The 26,627-nt window shown below is 31.8% G+C and overlaps 2 protein-coding genes across 2 annotated transcripts in view; one reads left to right on the forward strand and one right to left on the reverse strand.

Moving 5' to 3' along the window:
* LOC111616891 (CXXC-type zinc finger protein 1-like) lies at positions 1-16,119 on the forward strand. The gene is made up of 14 exons (XM_023358241.1): positions 1-101; positions 329-525; positions 2,448-2,548; positions 7,142-7,251; positions 7,331-7,414; positions 7,752-7,820; positions 8,919-9,056; positions 9,130-9,219; positions 9,306-9,493; positions 9,576-9,783; positions 15,265-15,375; positions 15,446-15,589; positions 15,659-15,811; positions 15,881-16,119. The coding sequence occupies exons 1-14, from the start codon at positions 69-71 to the stop codon at positions 16,019-16,021; spliced, it is 1,767 nt and encodes a 588-aa protein (XP_023214009.1). The 5' UTR covers positions 1-68; the 3' UTR covers positions 16,022-16,119.
* LOC111616892 (39S ribosomal protein L46, mitochondrial-like) overlaps positions 16,095-26,627 on the reverse strand; it is a 21,060-nt gene continuing 10,527 nt past the window's right edge. Inside the window, exons 3-7 of the mRNA XM_023358242.1 lie at positions 23,902-24,106; positions 23,684-23,817; positions 18,370-18,512; positions 18,167-18,298; positions 16,095-16,351 (exon numbers count right to left, since the gene is read on the reverse strand). Coding sequence (XP_023214010.1) covers positions 16,181-16,351; positions 18,167-18,298; positions 18,370-18,512; positions 23,684-23,817; positions 23,902-24,106 — 785 coding nt within the window. The 3' untranslated portion in view covers positions 16,095-16,180. The remainder of the gene's footprint in view (positions 16,352-18,166; positions 18,299-18,369; positions 18,513-23,683; positions 23,818-23,901; positions 24,107-26,627) is intronic.

The raw sequence follows: 26,627 nt of genomic DNA on the forward strand, positions 1-26,627 counted from the left end.
ATATTTTAAAGTCGTAATTTCGAAACGTCATCCGTCATTCGAATTTTTGAAATAGTGAAGAAAACAAAATGGCCGAATCCGAAGCCGTATTAATAAAGATGGTTTGTATTATTCGAAATTCGATCTATTAAACAATTTATCGATACAAAAACATTATTAAGATGAATTTAAGTTAATTTATAACACTTTTTGTGTAAATTATTCACATTTTTTGCATGTAATTTACTCCATTCAGTGTTAGATTTTAAAGTCACGTGACAATTATGAAAAATAAATGAAAGGAAGTTAAATTTAATGTTAGAAATTAAATCAATTGATCTTATTACAGATTGAAGAACAAGCTGAGAATAATGTCGAAGTTACTGATGATAACACTGTTTATAAAACAACCCAAATGCACACTTATTGTAAAATAGCTGGATCTAAAAAAGAATTAAAGAAAATTAAAAAAGAAATTAGCGAAGAAGACGACGACGATTCTGTCTATTGTATATGCAGGACAAAAGACACGAGCAGATTTATGATGTAAGTATACGTCCGTCAAAAGCCGGACGTGTTTACACACGGGGTTCATCGATCTTTAATCTCCGACAAGAAAAACTTACAATATTTCCTACCGTAACAATCAAATGTCTTTGGGTTCGGAACGAAATAATTCAAAAATAAAAGCGTTACATTCCGAGAATTTAATTGAAGATAACTTTATGCAATTGTTGCATAATTTTCTACATAATTAATTAAAAATGAATATTATAATACAGCTTTCCGAAGAAGATTATAGTGCACTGGAAATATCAAATAATTAAATCGGTGGGCAAACTTTTGCTACGTAGGGCCACATTTAAAATGCTCAAACTGATGCAAGCTGCGCACCAGAAAAGAGAAAAATGTGCTGGTAAATTGCAATTATTTATTCCGATATGATTATAAATTAACGTACGTACACTTAATTCGACCTCTGGAACTGATGCGTATGCAAAATATCCGAAATATCTGGCTGAATATTAGTCGCTGCTAGTTTAATTAATTAGTTTTGATGATTAATTAGTTTTGATCTGTTAGCCAATTTCTTGTTTTACTTTTTACTAAATTCATCGCAGAAATACTTTACATACATAAGTTGAAGTTTACTAAGGACTGATCCTCTGTGTAGCCTTTTTGATCTAATTCTAGTGTTAATAACAACTATGGATTAACACTAGAATTAGATTAAGAAAGCTACACAGAGGATCGGTCTTTAGTAAACTTCAAACACAATATCTTCAGTTATACTTGTTACGTGGATGATATTTTGAGTACATAAGTTGTAGAAAATAACAATAGAATTTTTGTTGCATATTTCCTTAAGTTGGGAAATTGATATATTTATTAATATTTTGTGTGATGGAGGCCATATGTGTCCCTCACAGCCAAGAGGGATACGTCACACCCCTGTGAATTGGCCTGCATTTCACTCTCCCCTAAATTAAATGATCTTTTAAATGCATGAGTTTAATTTAAAACATTGACTGTTAGTTTATATTTCTCTTCTGTTGTTTGTAAAATTAACATATTATTATTTATAACATCTTTTTCCATTCAAAAATTTCATAATTTCACTTCATATTCTCCTCATTACACTTAAATATAGTGAAAATATTTATAACTCATATTTTCTGTAATATTAAGAAAGAATGTATCAATGAAAAGGAGTCAGTTCGTGGACTGTTATAATAATAAATGTTTGTGATGAAAAGATTAAATTATGTACTATATGAGAAATCATTTATTAAATTAGAGATATTACACCATGCAAAAAAAAAAAAAAAATACAATATTGATTACTTGGTAAGGTCATAGCATATGTTAATATAAACATTAATTAGCTGAATACTTTGTTCCTTTTTATGGCGAATACGTTAATTGACTTTCTTTGTATCCAGGAATCTCTTCCATTGAACAGGTGAAAGTTTACATTAAAAAATCATTCTGTTTGAAGGATATTTTCTTTTAGGCATGTTCTGTTTTGGACAGGTTTTGCTATATATGCTAATGATATGCAAATTAATAATACAACCTATAGTTTATAGCCACTGTTGAAGTTCATTCTGAATGTTCTTCATGCGTATTAGCTTAGGGTTGTATAATGGCTCAAGGCCGAAAATAGGAAAATAAAATTATGTCGATAAGGACCCATGAGCTGCATAACAGGACCTTGTGGGATATGGGTTGCTCACGACCAATTTAAACTTAACTTTTTTCTCAAATAGATTCAAATATTTTTAATTTTTAAATCACTTGCTCAATTATGCTATATCTTATATGTTTTAGTACTTTTGGATTAGTCTGTGAACTGAATGAAATAAGTCTTAACACTCTATGATATACAAACAATAATAAAGTTTAGTATAATTACTTGATAGATTTAATTTTATAATAACAACATTTAATAAAATTTAATTTTTCAGAGGATGTGATAGTTGTAATGAATGGTATCACGGTGACTGTATCAGCATTACAGAAGAATATGCTAAAAATATTATTAAATTCTTTTGCCTTATGTGCAGAGGTAAGATAAACTTTGAATATTTATATATTTTTCTGAACTTATTTATTCTTATTTTAAATTATTTCGTAATTTAAATTTAAAAAATTTTTATAAAATGTTTAAAAATTAACAGAGTAGTTAGTGTATGTGCAATTAAAAATTTTTAGCTTAAACTTATTAATAATTTATGTATATATTGACTTGGACATAATATTTTTCTTATATACTGGGTTTTGCAGTAATAATTTTCATTTTTTCCTCTGCTCTGTGGGTACTAGCAGGAATGTTTTTCTGTAGCCATTATAAGTTTATCTACACCCACAAAGGGTGAGGATGGGGCCTGATATATCCAAGACTCAAAAATTTCTGGGAAGTTGCTCACTCAAATTTCATCTCGGATTTTTAGAGTGGTAGGCTGTAGCATTTTCTTTTGTAAAATATTGCTTTGTTCGGAAAGTTCGTAGCAATTTTTAACCCTTCCCCTCCCACTTGACGATATTTCATCACGAGGGTTTAGTGATAATGCTTGTGTAACAGAAATTCATCACTTTCAAAATCGTTTAATTTTTTAAAAAAATTCCTAACTTAGATGGTAGTTCTATATAGTACATGCATCGTGTTTTACATAATTTTAATTAGATGGCATTAATTATTATATACTGTATACATATATTTTTGAAGTGTGAAAAACATTTTCGGGTTTGTTTTACTGTTGAGCATTTTGTGATTTTTACTGAATATATGTTTAGTCCTAAATCAGTAAGTTTTACATATATATTTATTACTTATACAGTCGACCCTCCTATAAGATCATAGATACGTTCCATTTTTTAGGAATCCGATTTCTTACGAGTCGTTCCAATCACAGCCCGACACGTGTAAAGTTTACGGACTACGGCTGATTGAAAGGTTTTCTTCCATAAAATTAATCGATTCTAGACTAATCCGACTCAACATTTCCAAAATACGTATATATTTTTTGGAAATAATCCGTATAAACTACACTATAAACAAAAAATTGTAGGATTACTTACCGAGTATGCACTATTCAACAACCCCATTGCTAAAGCTTGTTTTTATCGCGAAGCAGTTCAGCAAACCACAGCCGATTTCTGATAACTTATTTTTCTGCGAAAACTTCGTTGAACTTCGGAGACATCATTAATATAAATAATTTTAATCGCCGTTGAATAAGAAATGTTTCTTTCACAAGAAATGTCTAAAATTACAGTACCGTATTAGACTTACAGTACCTAATTTACATACTGTACAGACGATAGTTAGCGTAAAAATCTCCATAGCGTGGCGCCACGCTAGACGGCAGAAATTATGTATTTAATTATAACAAAGTTACAATAAGTTAATATATAATTATATATACAGTACCTAATTTATATATAATTAATATATAATTATATGTACAGTACCTAATTTATATATAATTTATATAATACTGTCCAGACGATAGAAATCTCTCCGTAGCGTGGCGCTACGGACGGCGGGAAAGTAGTTTGGCTGCCCGATGACGTTTAACGTAATTATAGGGGGTTTTTTACGGATACTGTCACAATTTTTTTGCAGTTTTATAGGAATCGTAATTATTGGGACCGTAATTATAGGGGGTCGACTGTATAATATATATTATAATTTTATTTATTTACAATTTATCCAACAGAAACGTGTGGTTTTTTGTTTTTTTAATTTTGTTTTAATTGTTTTATAAATCTTATGTTTTTTTTTTTTTTTTTTTTTTATAAGTTTTACATATATAAGTTTATTATTTGTATAATCTTTACTTTAATTATATGTAGTTATAATTTGTTTTCAAACAAAGGAAGCATTTTTTTTTTTTAATTATTTACTGTTTTTTTGTTCTTTTGTTGTTTTGTAATACTTTGGTTTACTGCTTTATCGGTAAATCTTACATATATATTAATTATTTATATAATTTTTTGTTCTGTCTATTTATCAAAATAAACAAAATATAAGAATTATAAAACAATATAATGAAACTTAAAGAACAAAATAATGCACATTTCCTTTGTATTGAAAAATTTTAAATAAATAACATTATAAATTTTTGTATAAAACTGTAATTTTTTTGGAAATTATCAGTTTTTATTATTTGAATTTTTTAAACGTATGCCTTTTTTTTTGTAATAAACATGAAAACTTTTTATACAAAACAATCAATGCTTTTTAATAGGATTTTGATAACTATTGAAGTTTCAGTTAATTGTAGACAAGTAAAATTACATAAAGACATGAAAAACGTAAACATGAATATTTCGATATAAATAAGAATTGCTCCTCATTAAATACGTCAATATATATAAATCTTATATCAAAATGTAAAGGACTTTTAGTTCAAGCTAGCTTGTTGAAAAGTTAAATGAATAAAAACAAATTATCATATCTTACCTATTGTCAAAGTGTAGTAAGATATTACAAACAAACAGTAGATGATAAACTAATTTTTGACATCCACGAACAAACACTATATAATTAGAAACTACACAAAGAGGTGTGTATACAGGATTTTTTTCATAGTTGTATGATAAAAATTGAATATTTTACAAAATTTTAAAATAATAATAGTCATTGAAATTATATTCCTGCTTTCACTTTATTTCTAAAAATATTTCTCAATCAAATTTATTTTAAGTTTAGTTTTATAAACTACCATTTGTTATATATTATTAGTAATGTAAATAATTTATTTATGGACATGTTCAGTTAAACAATATCTTTCTGAATCATTGTTAAAATATTACCATAAATGATAGTGATGTTAGTATTATAATGGATGTTCAAGATTAATTTGTAACATCTTTGATTACACATGACATGCAATCTCCAGCAGATGGAATTAAAAATTTATTGCTTTTTCTACAGGGAAAGTCCTACATATATGACAGAGTCTAGACAAATCTTTTAATACATGATATAGTCTACTACTCATAAAGACCATATATAATACAATGATAAGTATCTTCCCCGTACAATAAATATATGTGCACCCCATTTGAGGTTATAAATGGTAAGAAAACTGGACTCGTTCGCACTCAAAACTAAACTCATTTAATAAGTAAAGTACCCTACTTGAGATATGGTTTACAAAAAAATTTTGGCTCAATCACTGTAACAGGTGTCTCCATAATGTGTCTGAAAGCATTACTCATCTAAAAAATCAGAGGCAGTAAATTCACATGCACCCAGCATTTGCCAAATGTTGCTTGGTCGGTCATGCAAATTTGCTGCTTTGTGTGTAACTCAGTCAGCAGTATGCAAATGAAGAGAACTATAAAAGCTTGTGTAGTCTCTGCATTGTTCAAAATGCAAAAAAATGGCAAGACTGGGACTAGGACAGATACTGTCCTAGCCCCAGTATAGTCACTGAAATTATATTTCTGCTTTCACTTTATTTCTAAAAATATTTCTCAATAAAATTTATTTTAAGTTTGAACAAGTCTTCTGTCAGAACCTTCCTCAGACACTAAGAAGAAACTGGTTCCATTGCACCTGGATGCAGTAATGGCAGACTGCCAATGACTACTGTTGGAGATTGAATTTTGTGTCGGCTTGTGAAATACCAATCTGGTACGTTCATGGAAACTATAGAAATAGAATGAATGAATAGACCAACTTGTACCTAGATGAGCTGCTTGCAACAGGTTACATGACATGGGTTATGGTTTGTACAAGAGTAAGCGAAAGCCTATGTTGACACTAGTTCAGCAAAAGAAGTGATTTGCATGGGTTAGGAACCATTTATCTTGGATAGAAGCTCAATGGCAGAGGGTGATTTGGTCTGATGAGTCTCTCTTTCCAGTTCTTTGTGAAAATATTGGATGTAATCATCCTCCAGCCAGATGTGAAGTGAGAAGTCAAGTTTTCAAGTACAGTTCAAGTGTGGTAGTGTTTTGGATATTCTGGCATTGACAATTTGGTTCTGTATGATGGGACTGTCAATACACAATACTACCAGACAATTTTGCAAACAGCATTTACTGCATTTCATCTTGGCTGCAGGGAGATGCAATCTTTCAAGATCTTACCAAACCACATACTGCACGATCAACTAGGGCTTGGCTTTGCCAAAATCAAATTCAAGTGTAGACTGGGGTTCCAAATTTGCCAATCTGAACTTAGTTGAAGGCTTGTCTTCAGGAAAAAGGTGCAAAAACACAAGCCTGTCATCAGTTGAAGACAGTTATTCCAGAAACGTGGACTAACATTCCACAAGATCTTTGCCGTGCCTATGTCACATCAATGCCTAGGCAAGTTGCTGACATATATGCTTCAAAGGAAGAACCCACATAATGGTAATTTTATGTAAATGCTGGGTGCATGTAATTCATTGCCGTGAATAAGGTTTTTCCATATCTAAACATAGAAAAGATGCAGTTGACTACAAATATTTCACTTTCAGGTGACTTATGGGACTCTGTTGTATATATGGTCTGTCATTAAGCAGCACAGAACTGTATTCAATTTGATATTCTAAATATTTTATTATAAGTTGCATAAATTTAAATCATCAATTCTAAAAAATAAATTATGGAACTTGAAATTCTGAGTAAATATAATAATTCAAATATTTTTAATTGTTAGAAAGAGATCCTACTTTGGAAATTAAATTTAAAGAGAAGAAAGAAAAATGCGAGAAGATTAAATCAGAAAAACTCGAAAAGGAATCAAAACGATCAGAAGCTTATTCTTCGGTGAATATATATTTACTGCGTTACTTGGTCGTAAATTTCATTTCTTATTTATTAAAATTTGTATATTTTTGTTTTCTAGAAACCGAAAAAATCTGCGAGGAGGTGTGGCGAATGTATTTCTTGTTACAGAACTGAAGACTGCGGAAGATGTGACTTTTGCAAAGTATGTTTTGCCATTTACGAATGATTGCATTTAGTCCATTAATTACACTTAATTAAGTTACTTAGCATTAATTCATTGGTTCTCAATCTTTTCTCGAATCTGATCCACTCTTTTACCTTTGTTTTTCTTTTAGTCTGGCCCTTATCCTTTCCTTTTTCCATTTTCAAATTATCTATACATAGCTATCAAACCCCCGTATGTATATAAGAAAGAATAGATTTATTGATGTTTGTGAGTCAAGTGGGATCCCAACCTAATCTGTTGGTTGAGAACCACTGAATTAATTGTATCTAATTAAATTTTGTGAATAAAAAAGAAATATTATTTGCTCACTTAGGATATGAGGAAATTTGGAGGTCCTAACAAGATACGTCAAAAATGTCGACAAAGACAATGTGTAAATTTTGTAAGCATCAATAAATTTTTGACTTTTTTTTATATAACCCTTAATTTCTAAAATTAGCATAAACTACATTTTAGTTATAATACTAATACATTAAAACGATTTGTCCTGAAATCCAAACGCTTCGAGAATGCTATCCTATTGTCGAAGTGTTGGATTATTTTATTATTTTTAACATAGAAGAACGCTAACGTTTTCATTTATTATATTTTATTTCTTAACATACTAACAATTAATTATTAATTAAAATATAACTTTTAGGTATGTTTAAGTTTAAATTTTTTTATGTTTTGGAGTGTTTGTTACCATTCTTTCCATTTAGAAAACCACTACTGTTCTGTTTGGAACATTTGTCACCATTTTACATTCGATTTTGGCATTTTTATTATATAAAATTTTATTACATGTCGAAAAAACTTATCATTTACAGCAGTTGTTACGATGGACGAGTCATTCCGGGGACCTGGATTTAAGTCTGGATTAGAACGTTAGAAGTGTTCATAGCTAGTTTGATCCAGATACTCGGGCCCTGTTTGTTGTCACCTGGTCACTCCCATTATGAGTCTAGTTGAATGTATGTTAAGTTTTCATGCTCATCATAGGTTTAATTAGACCCATAGATGATATCTGTCAAGCAGAGTTTAAAAAAATGGTTTTTTCTATATGCTCCCATTTTTCTGACCAGTGACGTGTTCATATATTCACAATTAAAATGAAGTGTATTTCCAAACAATAATTCTGCTATAAGATAAGTTTTATAATTTTAAGAAGTGATCAAAAGTATAAATTTAAATATATAAAAAAAAAATAAAGTGGTGACACACGTGACTATCAATCAAATTATATTCTTATAAATTCATATATTATAAATAATATGTTTTTTTATAACATGATTTAATGTTTCTAGAAGTTTTTATACATAGGATCCACGGCATTTTGAAAATTAAAAAACATATCTATCAAATTTTCAAACTGATAAAATTTCATCTGATCCAGCGAATTGCATAATCCAAATATTGAGGTTTGGATTTCAGGACAGTTATAAACTAAAAAAAACAGAGAATTATTTATTAATATAAAAATATTTATATGTGATTTTAGGGCTTAATCTTTGGAAAAAAGCCACCGTATAAAGATAAATACTCACACGAGGATAACAACGAAATGTGTCAGGAAGAAAATGAGGAAGACGAGGATGGAGAGGACAAGGATCCAACTTATTGCCCTCCTGAGAAAAAGGTAATTATTTAATTTTTTTTTTTTTTTTTAAACTTTTATTTAATATGGTGTTGGTAATGTATAATTTCAATAGCCGAGAGGACATGTCTCGGATCACGACGAAGATTATGAACCTAAAAGTAAAAAATCTTCTAAAAAGTATTGTAAAAGTCAGACAAGACAGGTATTGATGATAAATTTTATAGCTTTTGTTGTATGAGACTTGCATTAGATAATTTTAATTTGTGTTTAAAATGTGTGCATATACAGAGCGAGGGGAGGAAGAGATCTTCGAGGCATAGAGTGAAAAAAGACGAATATGGCACAGAAAAAGAAAAGACCAGAGGAAAGAAGGAGGAAGAAATTATTAAACAGTGTTACGGACCCGCATGCATCAATGCAGCAAGAGTGGGATCCAAATATTGTAGCGACAGTTGTGGAATGAAATTGGCCACAAAGTATGCATTAATCTAAAGAATAGTTAAATGAAATATAATTATAATTATTTTAAATTTTTATTTAAACTCATTAACTTTACAGTCGAATCTTTGAATTTTTACCCCATCGCATAAGGCAGTGGCAAAGTACTACTTGTTTGGCAGACGAAAAGAATAGGCTTCTGTTAGAATCGATTCGAAGACAGCAACAAGAAGCCAAACAGATCTTAAATCAGTTAGATAAGAGACAAGAAGAGTTAGAAAATCTAATTGAACGTGCCAAGAAAACTCCCATTGCTCAGGAACAAGAGGTATGTTAATTTAGAAATAAAATAAGGTGTGCTTGATTAATGTACCTGGGAATCTGAGAATTTGCTATAGAACTCAATGTTTAAATAATGATTCTATAAGAATTGGTAGAAGTTGTATATTTTTGACAAGACTATGTCTTGTTTATAAAATCGTACTGTCCAATGTTCTTACCAGCATAGAGGTATGAAGGAGTACATGTCGAGAGTTGATATCTGGCACAGAGTATTAGGTGCCCAAATCATGTGTGCATAAAAAAATCCAGACTTGTAGGTAGTCAGGGGACCAAGAATCGAGTCAAAATAAAGTATAAAATGGCGACCCTCTTCTACAAACAGACAAAACAGCCACCTCACCCCTCTGAAGTCGGGTAGGGGAGAGTACCACCCACAGTCATTCTAAGAAGTGAACTCTGACCTTAGGACCAAACACAAAGTTTCTTCTATGTTAAATAAAATTTGTAATCTAATTTTGTAAATTTGGGAGTGCTTCAAATATGACGTTAAAATGGTTTTATGTTGTAACAAGTGGGTTTTTTTTTTTTAACATTATCTAGTATAGTAAAATTGTAGGACCGATCAAAATTTGACATTATATTAGGGTTGGCGTTACATTCGATGGCATTATAATCGGGTTAAACTGTATATTGTTTGTGCAAAATAAAAAGATAATTTCGGACGATACAATAGCCATGATTATTTTTTCAAAAACGGGAACTTTTCATTACGCATCGACAAAAATTCAACCCAGGCCGACGCGCAATGGAGAGAAATTTTGAAATTAGATAGGTTAATTTCATCGAAGATGCATTGTGGACGATCTTGTGGTCGTGGCCGGCGAAGTTTGAACGATCGTGCCCAATAGCAGCAATATCAAAGAAGATAGGAGAATGAGAACAAGACCTGCCTCGAGCATCAAAGTGATTCCGTCTCCGAGACATAGTCTTGTCCCAAATACGGTTTTGCCGTTTTACTTGTTGAATTTAAATATTGTTCTTCCAAAACTATGGTTCTATAAATCTTTTGATTTTAATTTAATAATTGAAGAGCTCTGGAGTAAAGGCAGTAAGTGCCGGCAAGATTGTTTTGATCTAATGCAAATCAAGTTTTTTAAATTACTTTCTAATTTTAATTCTATGTAATACAACTTAAAATTTTATGATAATAAAGTACAGACTAGATACAGTAAAACCTTGTTATTTCGATATTGGATTACTCCAATTATCACATAATTTGAAGTCGTCTAATCCCCGACCAAAAGAATAAGATTTTGCGTATACTGTATTTTAGTTTGGATAATTCGAAATAAGTGTACAATAAGTGTCCTTTAAATACTTGTGCATATTTGTGATAGAATGCATACGTAGCTTTAGCCATTAATATAGCTTGTTTTCATCAGAATGTGTGTACATGATTTTTGTAATCTCAAACTCAAGACTGTGAATTCTTCGTAGAACTAGCCATTAGTCCTATAGATGAAATTAGCAGGTAATTCTTATTGAAGCATTTAAGCTTCTTTTGTATGTTATGTTCAAGTCTTGCTTTAAATGTAGTTTTGTTACATTTTCATTGTTTTTGTCATTGTTAAGTACACTCCCAACTGATGGTTTTTCAAAAAAGTTTAAATTACTAATAACACATAATAGTAATGCATTTGTAACCAAACAGGTAAAATTATGTAGATAATGTCATAATTTTATTCGAGAATTACAAAAAAAAATCAATTCGAGAAAGGTTCGGATAATTCTAAGTCATGTTTTTTGGTCCCTCGAGTTTCAAAATAATGAGGTTTTACTGTATAACTGAAATGCATTAATTCAGTATTTGCACAACTGCCAAAGTTAATGCAGCAACAATAAGAAAAGAAACAATCCAGGAGTTACCACATTTTACACCAATTTCAATGCCGGTTACACCTGTACCACGATGTCCAGGTAATCGAACATAGTACTTGCAGTCATCATCTTCCTGCTTGTTACTGCCTACGTCTGCATTTGCCACTTTCGAGGCCTCTTTAAGATGCATAATTTGGCAATATTCACTTCGGGCATGCTAGCACATACCTTAATTTGGCTTTTTTGATCGCTTTCTTCCATGATATTTCCCTTCCAGTTTTACAGATAGCAATGATGCCTGATGTCAGCTTCTCTTTCTCAAGTTTACATTATCATAGACATTGTAATCATGTTGTCATTGAAATGGAACGTGCACACACCATGAAATTTCAGAAGTACATCATCTTCACAGATTGCTTTTTTTGCTGATACATATCTGAAGGTTGGTCAATTTCAAGGAAGTCTTTCATTTCCATGTTTACCACTACCAGGTTTCTGTTTCTGACATTTTAATCACAACTGACCACTGTTCAGGAGAATACACATTTTGATAGTGATGTTGGAGATGTTAATCTAAACAGTTCTCGGCAAGAAGATAGCGCCGGGTAGACCACGGCTCTATCTTCTTGCCCCAGTTTTAGTGTTGGTAATGCCTGTTGCAAATGAAATGTTACAACTAAATCACGGTCATTTTTAGTCTCTGTGTAATCTTTTATGACGATCCGACCAAATTCTCGTTCCAAAATTGGCTGCCGTTGTTTCAGCATTTGCCTTCTTTGGTACATTGCATTCCTTCGAAGTAAAACACCCCATGTTGTCCATTAACAGAAATTCTTTCAATAATTTGCACCTGTGGTAGTTGCTCCTAGTGTATACAAGTTGAAATTCGTGGAAGTAGTGCTTATCGTCCTTTACTCCCGAGTCCTTCAATTTTTGGTCTTAGTGGAGATGACTTAGTGTCTAATATTTTACAAGTTCCATAATTGTCATATGTGCAGAAAGGAGCTTCCCCTTCAAAAGTTTTTTACATTTGTGTCCGTCATGGATAGGGTCGGACCTGCGACGGGACAAGGTCCTATTATATCAGCCTCTAACTCGTCTTCAAAGTGGCAGGCCAACGCCTTTACCACATGGTCATCTGGGGATGCATGTTATTAAATTTAACATCTTTGACGTTCTTACATTTATTCAGAACTTTTTAATTTTAAATTATAATTAGTGTATTTTTTTGTTTAACTGTAGTAATTCTGTAAATTATATTTTTAATCTTTAAATATTCCTACATTCCTTGTGAAATACTGGCTTGAATTTAGAACACTAAACTTGAATTACAGTATATTTAGAGTTTACTGTACTTAAAATGGTAATTTACACATTATACTTGAAAATTCAATCCCAGTTAGTCTGGGTTTTTGATGCTTCGCCATATTTCAAAAAACTGCCGTAATACATCTAGTTTAGTGTCATTTTATATATATAAATTATTATATGTAATTTCAAATGTAAAATGTACTAAATAATTCATTTAGATATTGGGTAATTTGAGCCCTTTAATTATACAAGGTTAATTATGTATTTGTCTGTCTTTATTGAGATGTTAAAATTCTTCACTAACATTCCTAATCTAAAAACACACACAAAAATTGTAAACTTGTTTCCCACAAACACAGCAGTTTCAGGAGTATTTCATTTCATAAATTACACATTGATTATAACTGATTGAAACTATTAATAAACAAACATCATCACTAAAACATACACCAACCAATGCTGAATATTATCGGGCTACAGACAGCTATAATATTAATAATTATTAATAATTTATAAGACAATTTGCGACTAGAGTTAGGCGTTAGGCACCATCTCTTGATAATTTTAATTAAATAATTTAGAACTACTGGAAGAAAAGAATCAGCCCGGAGTAGAAGTTGAACCCACAACTCCTGCTTACATTGCAGATGCATTGCCAATTATGCTACCGGGACCTCCGGTCCTATCTCCTCTTCCAGTATATATAAGCCATCGATGGTTATAATGTATGCTTACATATACTGGAAAAGATTGGACCTCGGGGTAGCATAATTCGCAACGCATCTGCACGGTAAGCAGGAGTTGCGGGTTAGAGTCCCGCTCTGGACTGATTCTTTTCTTCCAGTAGTTCTAAATTACTTAATTAAAATTATAATTACCGTGGAACCCCAGTTAACGAATGTAATCCGTTCCACGAGTCCGTTCGTTAACTGAAGCAATTTTTCCCATAGAAATTAATGCAAATACAATTAATCCGTTCTAGCCGTCAGTATTTTTGTAATTTTATTTGATTCTTTTCAAAAAAACGGTTTGAACTTTTGCATCAACCCAATATAATTTAATATCCACATGTTAAAAGCAAAAACACTATTGTTAAATCGGACAAAAGTTCAGGGAGAAGTAAGGAAAAAAACTGTACTGTAGTTGTCAAAACAAACGCAATGCAAAAACGAATGAAGTAACAGATCAGGTGGAATGTCTGCGGGGAAGATGAAACTCTGACAGAAGCGGTCATAAACAGTCGATTTACGTTAAATTTTCGGAAAAGGGGAACGATTTGACGGGTATAAAAACATCGCTTACGATCGTTAAAGTTCTAAAATGACAGATAGCAGAAACAATAGGCTAAATTATGAGCGAAAGGCTTATATGTTTATCAACAATCTCCAATCAGAGTCGACGAACAGGTGTCAAATAAACGCCTCGGAACAAACCTTTCTCGTGACCTGATCGGGAGACAAAGAAGAAAACAATTGGAAAGCGAGGAATGGGATGCAGGACTAATCGTAAGGTGAGATTCAAGGAAGAAATACTATAAAAACTCCAAATTTCAAGGTCAAAATGCAGTTTTCCTAAAAATTCTATGGCAATTAATCTGTGTCGTCTTCATCTGGATTAAGCCTGAAGTCGTGCCCGCTAAAATTTGTGTCTTGTGGACCACTCCAGTCGTTGCAGCTCTGTCACCTACCATTGCTTCTGTGACCAAGTGAACCCATCTCGTCCGCTTTGGGGCTACGACTGATCAGCTTGCACTATCGTAGGATCAGCGATACGCCACGCCTCAGTGCCGGGAGAAAATACTGTAGAAAAGCCATTTCCAACCACCTCAAATATATAAGCATCTTCCCGTTCTAATAAACGATTTTCACTGTAAAATACTTGTCATCTTTGTCTCCTCCGCCGCCACCAACGTACGAATGGACCCTAGACCATCACCGACACACGATTAACTGATTCGCCCTAAAAGTCGGCAAGTTTACAAATTTGACACAAAAAGCCATTAAGTTTGTTATCCGAGACAAAATTTTTGCAAAATAAAAGTTCATTAACCAATTTGGTTGTTAACCAGGATGTTCGTTAACCAGGGTTCCACTGTATTAAATTTATCAAGAGATGGCTATTGATTATAAGACTTACTAATTACTATTATAAGACAAGCTAGCATTAGGCTAGTGCCAAATTGTCTTATAAATTATTATTATAGCAGTTTCTAGCCCGATAATATTCAGCATTGGTTGGTGTATAGCTTGAAAACTATTAAATTCAACATTAAATTCTCTGAAGAAACCTTACTTGCAATACTTAATAAAATTACATTAATCTGCTACATTATTTTTAGGTAACCGACGGTGAATCAGAAGAAGGCGAATTGAGCGTGTACTGCGTAACCTGCGGCCACGAGATCGGAGCGAGGACGGCACTAAAACACATGGAAAGGTGTTTTAACAAAGTAAGAAATATTAAAATAATTATGCGACATTTCGAAATCTTATGAACATAATTTTTATTTTGGCTTCCAGTACGAAAGTCAGACGTCGTTTGGGTCGATCTACAAGACGCGCATCGAAGGGAGTAACGTATTTTGCGATTTCTACAATCCCCAACAGAGAACGTACTGCAAGAGACTCAGGATTCTGTGTCCCGAACATTCGAAAGATCCAAAGGTGAGCAGGATTGGTACATAAAAATAATTTATTTCGTTAGGAGAAACGACTAATTACTTTGTCTGCCAGATCAACGACGACGAAGTGTGCGGTTGTCCTGCCGTGACGAACGCCTTCGTACAGACGGGAGAATTTTGCAGGATACTCAAAAAGAAATGTATAAAGCATTATTGTTGGGACAAGCTGAGACGTGCCGAGATCGACATGGAGAGGGTCAGACAGGTAAGGAATCGTTTTGGGCGTTTATCTTTGCAAATTGTAGCATATCGATAAACATCGTGTCTTTCTCAGTGGTTACAACTAGACGAATTAATGGAACAAGAAAGGAATATTCGTATAGCCATGGCCAACAGAGGCGGCGTGCTCGGTCTCATGTTGCACCAGACAATAGCTCATGACACCCTGTTTGAAGTTCCACCCGGACTGGAGTGAATTAAAATTCACATTTTTATATATATTTTTTAAAATATCTAATTAAAATTTGTACATAATGGGCATTAAACAATTTATATTTATATAGCTTTGATTTTTATTCTTTTAATAATACTACATTGAACTGTACACGAAAAGCTAAATTAGAATTTTAACATTTTAATTTTCGTCAATCAGAAAACTTTCGACCGCCTTAAGATAATCCGGATGCAGTTTTTCTTTGAGCTCGCTTCTTGTTGCCCAGCAATAATCATTGACGTTTGGATTTTGCTGTAACAATTCTTCTTTTGTTATCTCTCCCTCTCTTACTTGAGCCTTGAAAAAAAATACCTGAAATAAAAAAAGATTATTGAAAATGTACTACATCTGAAGTTTTGGCGCTGTCTTCTGTATGAAAAATTTAAACATGGTAGACTGTAGGTATGTTATTCCTTATTTCAGTTTTAAAATAATGCACTTTGTTACCACACAAAAGAAATCTTAAAGTTTTAAACAAATCAAGATTAATTAAAAATGCATGGTGCCATGGGTGGTCCAAATTATATTTCCCATGCTTATTTCATACTATCTGTAAAATTTACAATAGTTTTGTGGGACTATATGGATACACCACGTTGGCTTTGGGACATCCCTGACCATCTTCATTCAATGCATAAAGGTGAAAGATGTCAATCGGTTCTTCCCCACGATCATCAGAAACACCTACTAGTTTCTATGCAGGCCCACTGCCAATAGAATGCAGCCCAAAGGCCTGTGATGTTTCCTCTGGCAAATTTGTGGGACGAGAAGAAACGGTCACTGCTATCCATTATCGTGAAACCTTGCAACGGTCTGATGGGAACATCTTTGGCCGAGTGATTTTCGCAAATTCCCGGCACCGAAAAACTTGGTAGGTCGATGTTTCGGAACGAACCAAAATATGACAGATGCCGTATAATGATTCTTTCATAAGCAAGAACAACTTCACACACAGCTTTCATGTTAGAGTAGAGGAAGGATGTAGGTAACGTTACACATGCACAAATGATAAATTTATTTTCACATTTTTATTATGAGTTTTTATTATCCTTGAATTATATGAAAGGAGAAGTAATTGTAGCTTGGTGAGGTACTGTACAACATGATTTTCAGGAGCTACAAGTGTTTTAAGTAGTACCTAAGACAGATGTTAAAAATATAGATTACATTTCTTGTGCTGTTGTTTTTGAAACTTACTCTTTGCACAACCGATTAGACTCCAAATGTACCAGAACGGGATGCTTGGGAAAAAAAAGCATTCTTGACGAGAGATTCTCTCAATTAAGAGAGACAGGATAACATTAACAGCCCCAAATAGAAGAATGTGTACTATTTTATAGAAAGGGTTCCTGTAAAAGGAAAGCCTCGACCATATGAATTCAAAATTTTGTTCTCTACAGTACAAGTGGTGATCTCTTGATACACAGTAAAATGATAGGCTAGAAGCACTTAAATGTAATATAACACTAACGCAAAAATTTCAGACTGGATACAAGAACAACAGAAAATGGTCGTAAGATTTTCTGTGATACTTTTTGTCACACCAACTACTCTATATTCTGAAAGAAAAAAAATATTTGCCTCCAGCCCAGTCTGTACTAATGGAGGTGGAAAACTTCCTTTAATGTCGGATACATCAAGGAAAATACTGTAATGTTTCCATCTCTGCTTTTTAAGTGGTTGGAAACAGGACACACTGACTGTTGATTTCAACTATATCGGAAAGGCCTCTAAAATAATCAATAAGCTGCAAACTAAAAAAGAAAAAAGAAAAAAAAAAAAAACACTTGAAAAATATCTGTCATTCAGCCCTATATTCTTGTTCATTACAGTGGACTTTGGGTCTCTTACATTAGTCACTACTAATAAGAAAATAAATTGCAGTTTTTCATATTTCTGTAAAATATCTTTAACTTCTTAATTATAGCATAAAGCGATATTTATACATTGTGTAAAGACCGTACTCCAAATGTTGGAAAATCAGTTTTGTTGCATAGAGTCTGATTACGACAGGACTATCTCCTGTTTTACAAAACAGGGTGAAGTGAAAATTATTTTGTGTGATCAAAACAAAGAATACAAGAAAATCAATGGCCATAAAATTTAAAATTAAAGAAATTTTCTTACCTTAGCTCCCATAATTCCGCCATTTCTCTCGGCTTTTGGATATTTATATTTATAATGTCCTGCGGGTGCATTACCCATCATGGTGATTTGTAATTTATCTTGGCACATTTCTTTAACGATTCTTTCGGCCGTCTTTAAAAGTCAACGGGGATTTGTTAGTAGTAGTTTCAGCGTATTTTAAACAGAACAAAACTTATTCTTACTTCTCTTAGGTTTTCGTCTTCTCTTCTGATACTTTGGGGTAGAAGCCAGCGATAATCATTTCCTAATTTTTGTTTTATTATCAGTAAGAGACTATTTCTTAATTTTCTATTTAATGAATGTTGACAGTTCTTTTTATCGGCTTCTAAAATAATAAGAAATGCAAGTGATGTAATAAATTATTAAGATGTAAAATGGCTAACAAAAATTGAAAATGATACAAAAATTTTTATATAACCATTAATGAATGATTTAAGTCAGTGTTTCTAACCTGTGTGTGGCAGAAATAGCTTAGTATTTTTTAGAATTTTGAATATTTTTAAAAATCCTTCTACCATATTTTGAAACCGTGCCGTTCTTTTTATTTGGAAACGAAAAGTGAAATAAAGAAGTGAATAGTGCCAAGTGATCGTTACTATGCTACATTGTGCTTATAGAACAAATTTTTAAAGATTTTCATTTAACATTTTACTGCTGCCAATTGAAGGAAGAAGGAAGTGTTCATTAAAATTGCAAAATTTTGCCAATTGTTGCAAAAGTTGTGTGCCAACTCTTTGGAGCTTCTATATACATTGCAGCTAGTATATTACTAGTTTTATAGACCAATACTAGTTTTTTATTTGCATTGATTCATACTATAAAAATAAAAAGACTACTTATTTGTAAAATTGTTCGTTTTTGTCTTGGTGAAGTTAACTTCTGTATTAATAAAATTTTTAAAAATCAACAGTAATTTAATTTAAACATTTTTATTCAAAAAATTAAGGTGCATCACAGGAATCTTATTAAATTCAGTGTGTCGCTAATGTGATGTCACGGAACAGGATTACCAAATGTCAGGATTATCGTATGTGGGGTGAAGGAAAGTGAGGCAAATAGCTGCAGTGACTTTACACTAAGTCTTACAATCTAGTGTGTCTTGTCAACTGTAGTCATTGGCCCCGGGGCAGTCTCGTGAGTCATCACCAAATGAATCCCAAGTCCGGAACAGTCTCTGGCAGGAAGGTGATGATTAGGAGTGAAGTCTGTAGGACAGTTAATGGAATCCTAGCAGTTAACTTTAGGAGGTAGAGAAAAGTCTTTTTGACTACAGTTGGAAGCCGGGAAAGTCTGGACAGTGGTTGTCACTATCAGAGACTGGGAGAAGTCTGCCTTTGTCCTTGAGATCCAGGTTTTTAAAAGATTCTCTTCCCCGGATCTCTAGCTTTTGATTGGTTGGTTTCCTGTATGGTGACAGACCATTTCGGGCTACGAAAGGTTTAATTCAACACTATGTTTTAATCCGATCAAGGGAAATTAATTGCACCTCAAAACTCCTGGTCGTATTTAATTGTTTCGAATTCTTATAAGTCTGACACACAATCTCAGCACTGCATCTCCTTTTAAGGTTATTTAAAAACTTATTTTTTTTTCTCAATAATTTTATTTAGGTTTTTCTTCCAATTTTTACCAGCATTAGAATCAAAGCCTGATTCCTTGATTTGACACTTTTATGATATTTTTAACATGTGAACTCGAATATCGCATGGGCCTCACACTAATCTAACAAGTTGGGAAACTAAAAAGGAGTCAGAGTTGGCAGATTTTTGAAGACTCCCACTAAAACACCAAAACTCCACGACTCTGACTCCACAGTCCTGGTAAAGTCTTCCTGGGAGGAATCCCACCTTCAAATATTTCCAGGTGTAGCATTGCCTTCTCCCATAAATCTATCCATTCTGAGATAGAACTGCTTTCTTTATTTGACATCATGGAAAGCATCATCTGAAAACACTGAAAATTTTTTCACAGTGTGTAGTGCTGAATAGTAGAAATTTCCATGTCCAGTGGTTGAGATAATTCAGATAGCAGATTTCTCAACAATGTGTGGTCCATGGATCCCTGTGGGTCTAGGCAAATATATTGACAGCAAACTATGCAAATTAGGTAAATGGCACATTAAAATTTATTAAACGGGTCTACCAGAAAGTGAAGTTTGAGAAACCCTATGAGTATTTTGTACTTAAAGATATGTAGTTCTTCCAATTTTTCAAAAACTGCAAGTTTTTCTTTTACAATTTAAATAAAGATGCACTGTTGATAATAAGAATATTAAAATTATTACAGTGAAATATTGACTTAATGCGTGGGGTATGTGTATATAATAGAAATGTAAAGAATGCATGTATGTAATAGAAATGTAAAGAAAAATAAACATTGATGAATAGCACATTCATCAATTTTTATTTTTTGAATCTATACCTAAAGACCAAGTTCATAAACAGTTCTTTAAACTTTGCAAACCATATCAAAGAGTTAATTTTAATTTTTACATTTTTTTACAATTGTAAATTTAATAAGTAAGTCTTAATGCTATGTTTGCTTCTCTGTACAAATTTTTATCAATTGTAAAATATCTCTTCTATTTATAATTTTATCTTTCAAGTGGCTCCGCTTAAGCAGTTTTGACACCAAAGAGAGATATTGGATCCTCTCTGGTATCAAAATTTCTTGCAGAGATGAACCTTGACACTAAAATATTTGAATATGATCGGTGGGTCACATCTGGTGGTCCTTTACGTGACAGATTTGGACAATTGGACATTGAAAAAGGGAGATGATGTGATTTGATATGGTCTGTGCTAAGGAGTGTAAATCTTTTCTCGTGGCTAGTGATACAATGTGGGTGATCTGCAACTTAAGGGTGGTCCTCGGACTCACTACCATCAGCCCTCCCCGTCCTTCCCCTTTCTTGTACAGGACAATAGTCTCCTCTAGATCTTCTGTAACAAGACTTATTTATTAAATTTATTTATAAATTGTAATCACTTTGTGTATTTTTTTATTTTGTTTATACAATTATTACATATATTTACTTCTTTTACTGATAGTGCAGATTAATTTTAAAAACTAATACTGATTGTTCATGGGCAACCTGTTGCCTGCATTAATATTTTTTGCAGCCCAAATTGCATAAAATATGTATAAATATAGCAATTTCTCAGCTTAAGGAAGTATGCAACAAAAATTCAAACATTATTTTCTACAACTTACATATGTGAATAGTTTTTCCTGCAATGAATTTGTAAAAATTAGAAGAAGAAACTGGCTAACAAACTCACATCAAAACTAATTTAAAACTAGCAGTGACTAATATCTAACCAAATATTTCCAATATATTATGTTTACATCAGTTCCAGAAACTAAATTAGGTATACCTATTCTAATTTATAATTATATATGAATAAATAATTGTGATTTATTGGCATTTCCCCCCCCTTTTATCTTGTATGTGGCCCACATCAGTTCAAAAGTTTTGAAATGTGGCCTTAACATAGAAAAGGGTTGCCCGTCCCTGGTTTATATGAAAAATTATAAAATGGCAACAGGGAGGAGGGAATTACAAAATGCTAAGGGATCAAATTAAGTCCCAAATATACCACAATATCATTTGTTATTTGTAAATTTTAACACAGCTGTATTAATTATGCAGTATTATGAATTTTAGAGAAAAATCTATAATATTCTTAATAATCTAACGTTAATTAAAATTTTTTTGAAATATTTTAACTTGCTACAAATCTCTCACAATTACCATTTACACCCTCAGTTAGAGGGCAGATGTTAATGAACTGATTAAAAAAAAATACAAAAAATGATAAATAATACGGTTTAAATTATAATTATCATTTTTTATTTTAATAATTTTGATTGTGTAACAAAACAATTTCTGAATTTTTTCCCAGTTTATTAATATTTTATAAAGTTCAGGAAATTTATTAAAAGATAAATTAAATAAATATATACTTTTGTACATGGATTATACAGGATTTGTTAGTGAATAATAAATAATGGTTTAATATTTTTTTTTCAAAGCCACATTAATTTATAACCATAAATCAATGTGGCTTTGAATGACATGTTCTGTATTATCACTAATTTTAATTATTAAAATCGTCAACTTATCCCTCTTAAAACATGTTTTTAAAAATTGTTTTACATCTTTGCAACATTTTGTCGGGAATTTAAAAATAAAGGGGATTAATAATAGGATAAATTGTTTTAATTTAATAAACATTTTATTTTTAATTTTAATTATTCAGCAATTATAAAAATTATGTAACTGCTAATTAGAAAAAATAACTAATTAAAAAGCCAAAGAAGCAATAGTGTGAGAATCTGGAAATTCAGGAGAGGGTCATTTTGAAAATTAACAAAGTAGAGAAAAAGAATTACAAAATTAAGAGAAAATAATATTTTTAAACTTTAACAAATTTTACAAAAAAACGGATGAAACTTTCGATTTTGAAAGGAAGTTTATTTCCTTTCCCACGCCGACTCATGATGAGTCGCATGAGTTTTGCACACATTACTGGAGAGCAAATAAAAGGGATGTTTTCCCGCCATTCTGGGCAGTCCGTCGAAAAGAGCTCACCATAAGATAAAGGCAGTCGTCATACAAAGTGTACGTCATACAAGTCCGTTATACGAATCAGTTAAATGAAAGTTATAAATATATAGCAATAAATGAAGTATATGACAAGATTGTTAAAAAAGAAGTTATTTAAAGGACTTTCCAAAGAAACTGTTAGAAGAAAAATACTCAGAATTGAAGAAGACCCTCATTCAGAGAAATATTCAAAAGACCTGATGAAGGTAATATGATCAGAGATAGATTGATGTGAACTCTCTCTCACGTATCAGGTTTAGAATAAGATTAGTTTAAGTTAGTAGAGTAGTTTAAATTTAGGTTCATTCTTTTGTATACTTTTATATTTCGATTTATTAAATGCTTTGTTTATCATTATAAAAATGGTTTGGTTAATATTGGTTATTCATACTCATTCGTATTTAAACTTCCTTCGTTCCTCTTACTCACAAGTTAGGGATAATGCATGTTAATCCGCATGTAAAATAACTGATTAACTGGTGTCAAGGATCCTGACGTGATCTAGAAATAACCCTCTAGATCTTTTAAAACTTTAAGTTAAAGCCCTCCTAGAAAAAGTTTAGTGAGCCAATCTTGCGATTTTGTGCCCGTAAGTGATATAGGTAGCACACCTATACCCTCTATACCCTTGGCTACTCACAATAGTATATTTGTGTAGTAAACCAAATGCTGTTTTATTTTGTCAATGTGCTGTACTATAAGGGATGTGAGGAAATTTTGTACAAAGTTGATCAGGGAAAGTCATGGAATTTAAAACAAAAATTTGAGTAGGAACCCTGTACATTCTAATTCTTGTTATTATTATTTTTGATCTAGATAAACTAGAAAAAATTCTATCAAGTAAAATATCATTATATACTCAAATATAATATCCATTAATTTAATACCAGTAATAATTGGTGCTGCTTTGAACTTCTGTAATTCTTCATTCGAGGCATCTTCAAACTCTTGTGCAGTTTGTTTTGTTGCAGCATCTAGATCAATATCATCTTCACTTTTTTTTATTTTTTCTGCATATTTTCTGAAATTAAGCAGTTAAATAGTCTGTCATAAAATATTATTAAAGAAACACACTAAACTTTAATATCATAGATATTTAACTTACACATCTTCAATATGCCTTAATTCATGTTCACTGAGCAAACTATTTTCATGTTCAATTTTCTGAATTAAATTAGAAAAAGATGCTTCAGTTGGAGTCATTTCTTGTGATACAACTGGCTTTCGTTCTAAGCAAATGGCACTCATAATATGCCATTGATGATGTGATGCGGGTGGTGTCTGCACCCTTGGACTTGCAGCAGTACATGCTATAAATAAAAAAATATATATATTTAAAACATGCTATCAGAAATGATAAAATGAAATGCAATCAATTCTGACATAATCAATTTTAAGACTCAAAATTTTCCAGATGTTTAACTGCCAGAAGTCAAGTGTAATAACAATTTAAGATACAACTAATGTAAATTAATATTTAAACCAAAATTACATTTAACAATCATTATGAACTATAAAATTTCAACTGAAATAGAATCTTCAATGTTAACAAGTTTATCTCTCCAATGACTTTAACAAATATACTCTGCTTTCTTGGAGACAAAAAAAAATGGAGAAGTGTATATATAAAATCTTCAAACAAGAGTGAAAATGAATAAATAATACTGAATCTATGTAGTTTAGCTACTGATTAATGATATTTTACTGATTTTCCTAATGTTAATCCTATAATACAGTGATTAATCTGATCCACAGACTCATATTAGTCTTCAGACTTTCTCAGGTTTGCGTGAATGCTAGAATTTTATTTGCCAATTTTATGCTCTCATTGCATTGTTAGTGTATTGGGATTAGTAAACATTCAAGCAACACAAGATTATGAGGTCAATTTTTTAAAGTGTATGCTGAGAATGGTGTTTTTTAATGCAGATAGGGCAGAATTATTCTACAATGCAACTCCAATCAAGACATGAGGACAGTCATGAATGTATTGATAAACTTTAGAATTGGCGCTGAAAAAATACTAATAGTCTACTGATGACATATGAAGTGTGTTTATGAAGTAATTTTGCACCCATCACATCAAGTATGAGAAAAACTATTTGGTTAAAAATTTTGAATATGTTCTGGCAAACATATGTTAAAAATTTTAATGGAACTACACTCCAGAAATACATGCTTTTTGTATACATAAAACTCTCATAAAGTTTATCAGCTGGGCAGGGCATCAGGCAAAAACGGCCTGGGGAAAACACTGGAACATCCCCATTGCTTTGCGGAATTTTCCATTTGTGACACATCATGTCAGCATTCAAATTAATTTTCAGATTTTAGATAAAGGATTATCAACATGTATTTAATGTAATACATGTTGAGAATCCTTTTATATAATATAAAATATAGAAAATATTTAGTTTTGCCATTCACATTTTGAATTGAATAAGTTTTACTATATGTTAAATATAGAAAAACCAGAGCTTCGTAAATAGTAGACTTTAATGATTAATTTAATGTGCGATAACATCCGATTAATTAATTAAAGAATTCATTAATCAGCCATTTATTTTTTGTTTTAACTTATACATAATATTGAATAATAAGTTCTATTCAATATCTAATTAGTCATTAGTTTTGTGTATCTATTAAAAATAATATTAGCAAGATTCTTAACTTCATTTTATATAATCATGAGCTAAACCTGGATTGTAAAATATTCTGAAAACATTTCTTGCCTATTAAAAAGTTTTTGGCTTAATTGTAGTTTTATTCCATTACAACTCTAAGATATCGTGTCAAGTTTTAAATATTTTTATTTTATTAAAAGACTTTTTTGACAAATTTTGAACACATTCAATAAGAATTTATACTCTATCTATGTTGGCATCTACCATAAACAAACACCTCATAGGTTGCAAAGGATGTTCAAGATTCCTTTTTTGTGTGTAGATCTAATAAAATGCTATATAATGTATACAGTGCGGCAATTAAATTCCGGGACTGAAGCTATATCTCAGCAACCAGTACCGACATCTGTTTAAATTTTATGTCAAATGAAGTTTGAACAGATGTCACTACTAACCTAAAACTTTTATTTAAATCGGTTGACATTTATCATTGTTTTTGATATTTTGTTTATCAGTTTATTTTGTTACATGTCGGCAAACAATAATGGAACAACGTGCTGTTATTAAATTTCACGCTAAACTTGGCACAAGTGCCACAGAAACGTTCAAAATGATGCAGAAAGTGTATGGAAGTGAGTGTTTATCATCACCTCAAGCCAAGAAAACACAAAAAGTTCCATCAAAAATCAAGACAATGTTCATTGTTTTCTTCGATAGCAAAGGCATCATCCACTGTGAGTTCGTCCCACAGGGTCAAACAGTTACTGCTGCTTTCTACTTGGGAGTTTTACAACGATTAATGGGAAGAATTCGTCGAATTCGACCAGAATATCGCAATTCTGATGACTGGTGTTTGTTACACGATAATGCACCGAGTCACACATCATTGATTGTTCGTCAATTTTTGGCACGAAATCAAGTCTGTGTGTTGAATCATTCGCCGTATTCCCCCGATTTAGCACCATGTGACTTCTCTTTATTTCCAAAAATGAAAATGAAGTTGAAAGGATGCATTTTTAATGATATTGAAACCATCCAAAGAGAGTCTACGCGCATATTAGAGGCAATACCGAAAATTGAGTTTGAGCAGGCATTTGAATCACTATTGAATCGCTGTAAAAAGTGTATTGAAGCAGGAGGAGAGTATTTTGAATAATTTAATAAAAAGATTTGAATAAAATTGTTTTGTTTCATTTTTATAGATCCA

This window comes from Centruroides sculpturatus, unplaced genomic scaffold (assembly GCF_000671375.1).
Source record: "Centruroides sculpturatus isolate CEXI.00-Female unplaced genomic scaffold, Cexi_2.0 scaffold1040, whole genome shotgun sequence".
Lineage (NCBI taxonomy): Eukaryota > Metazoa > Arthropoda > Arachnida > Scorpiones > Buthidae > Centruroides > Centruroides sculpturatus.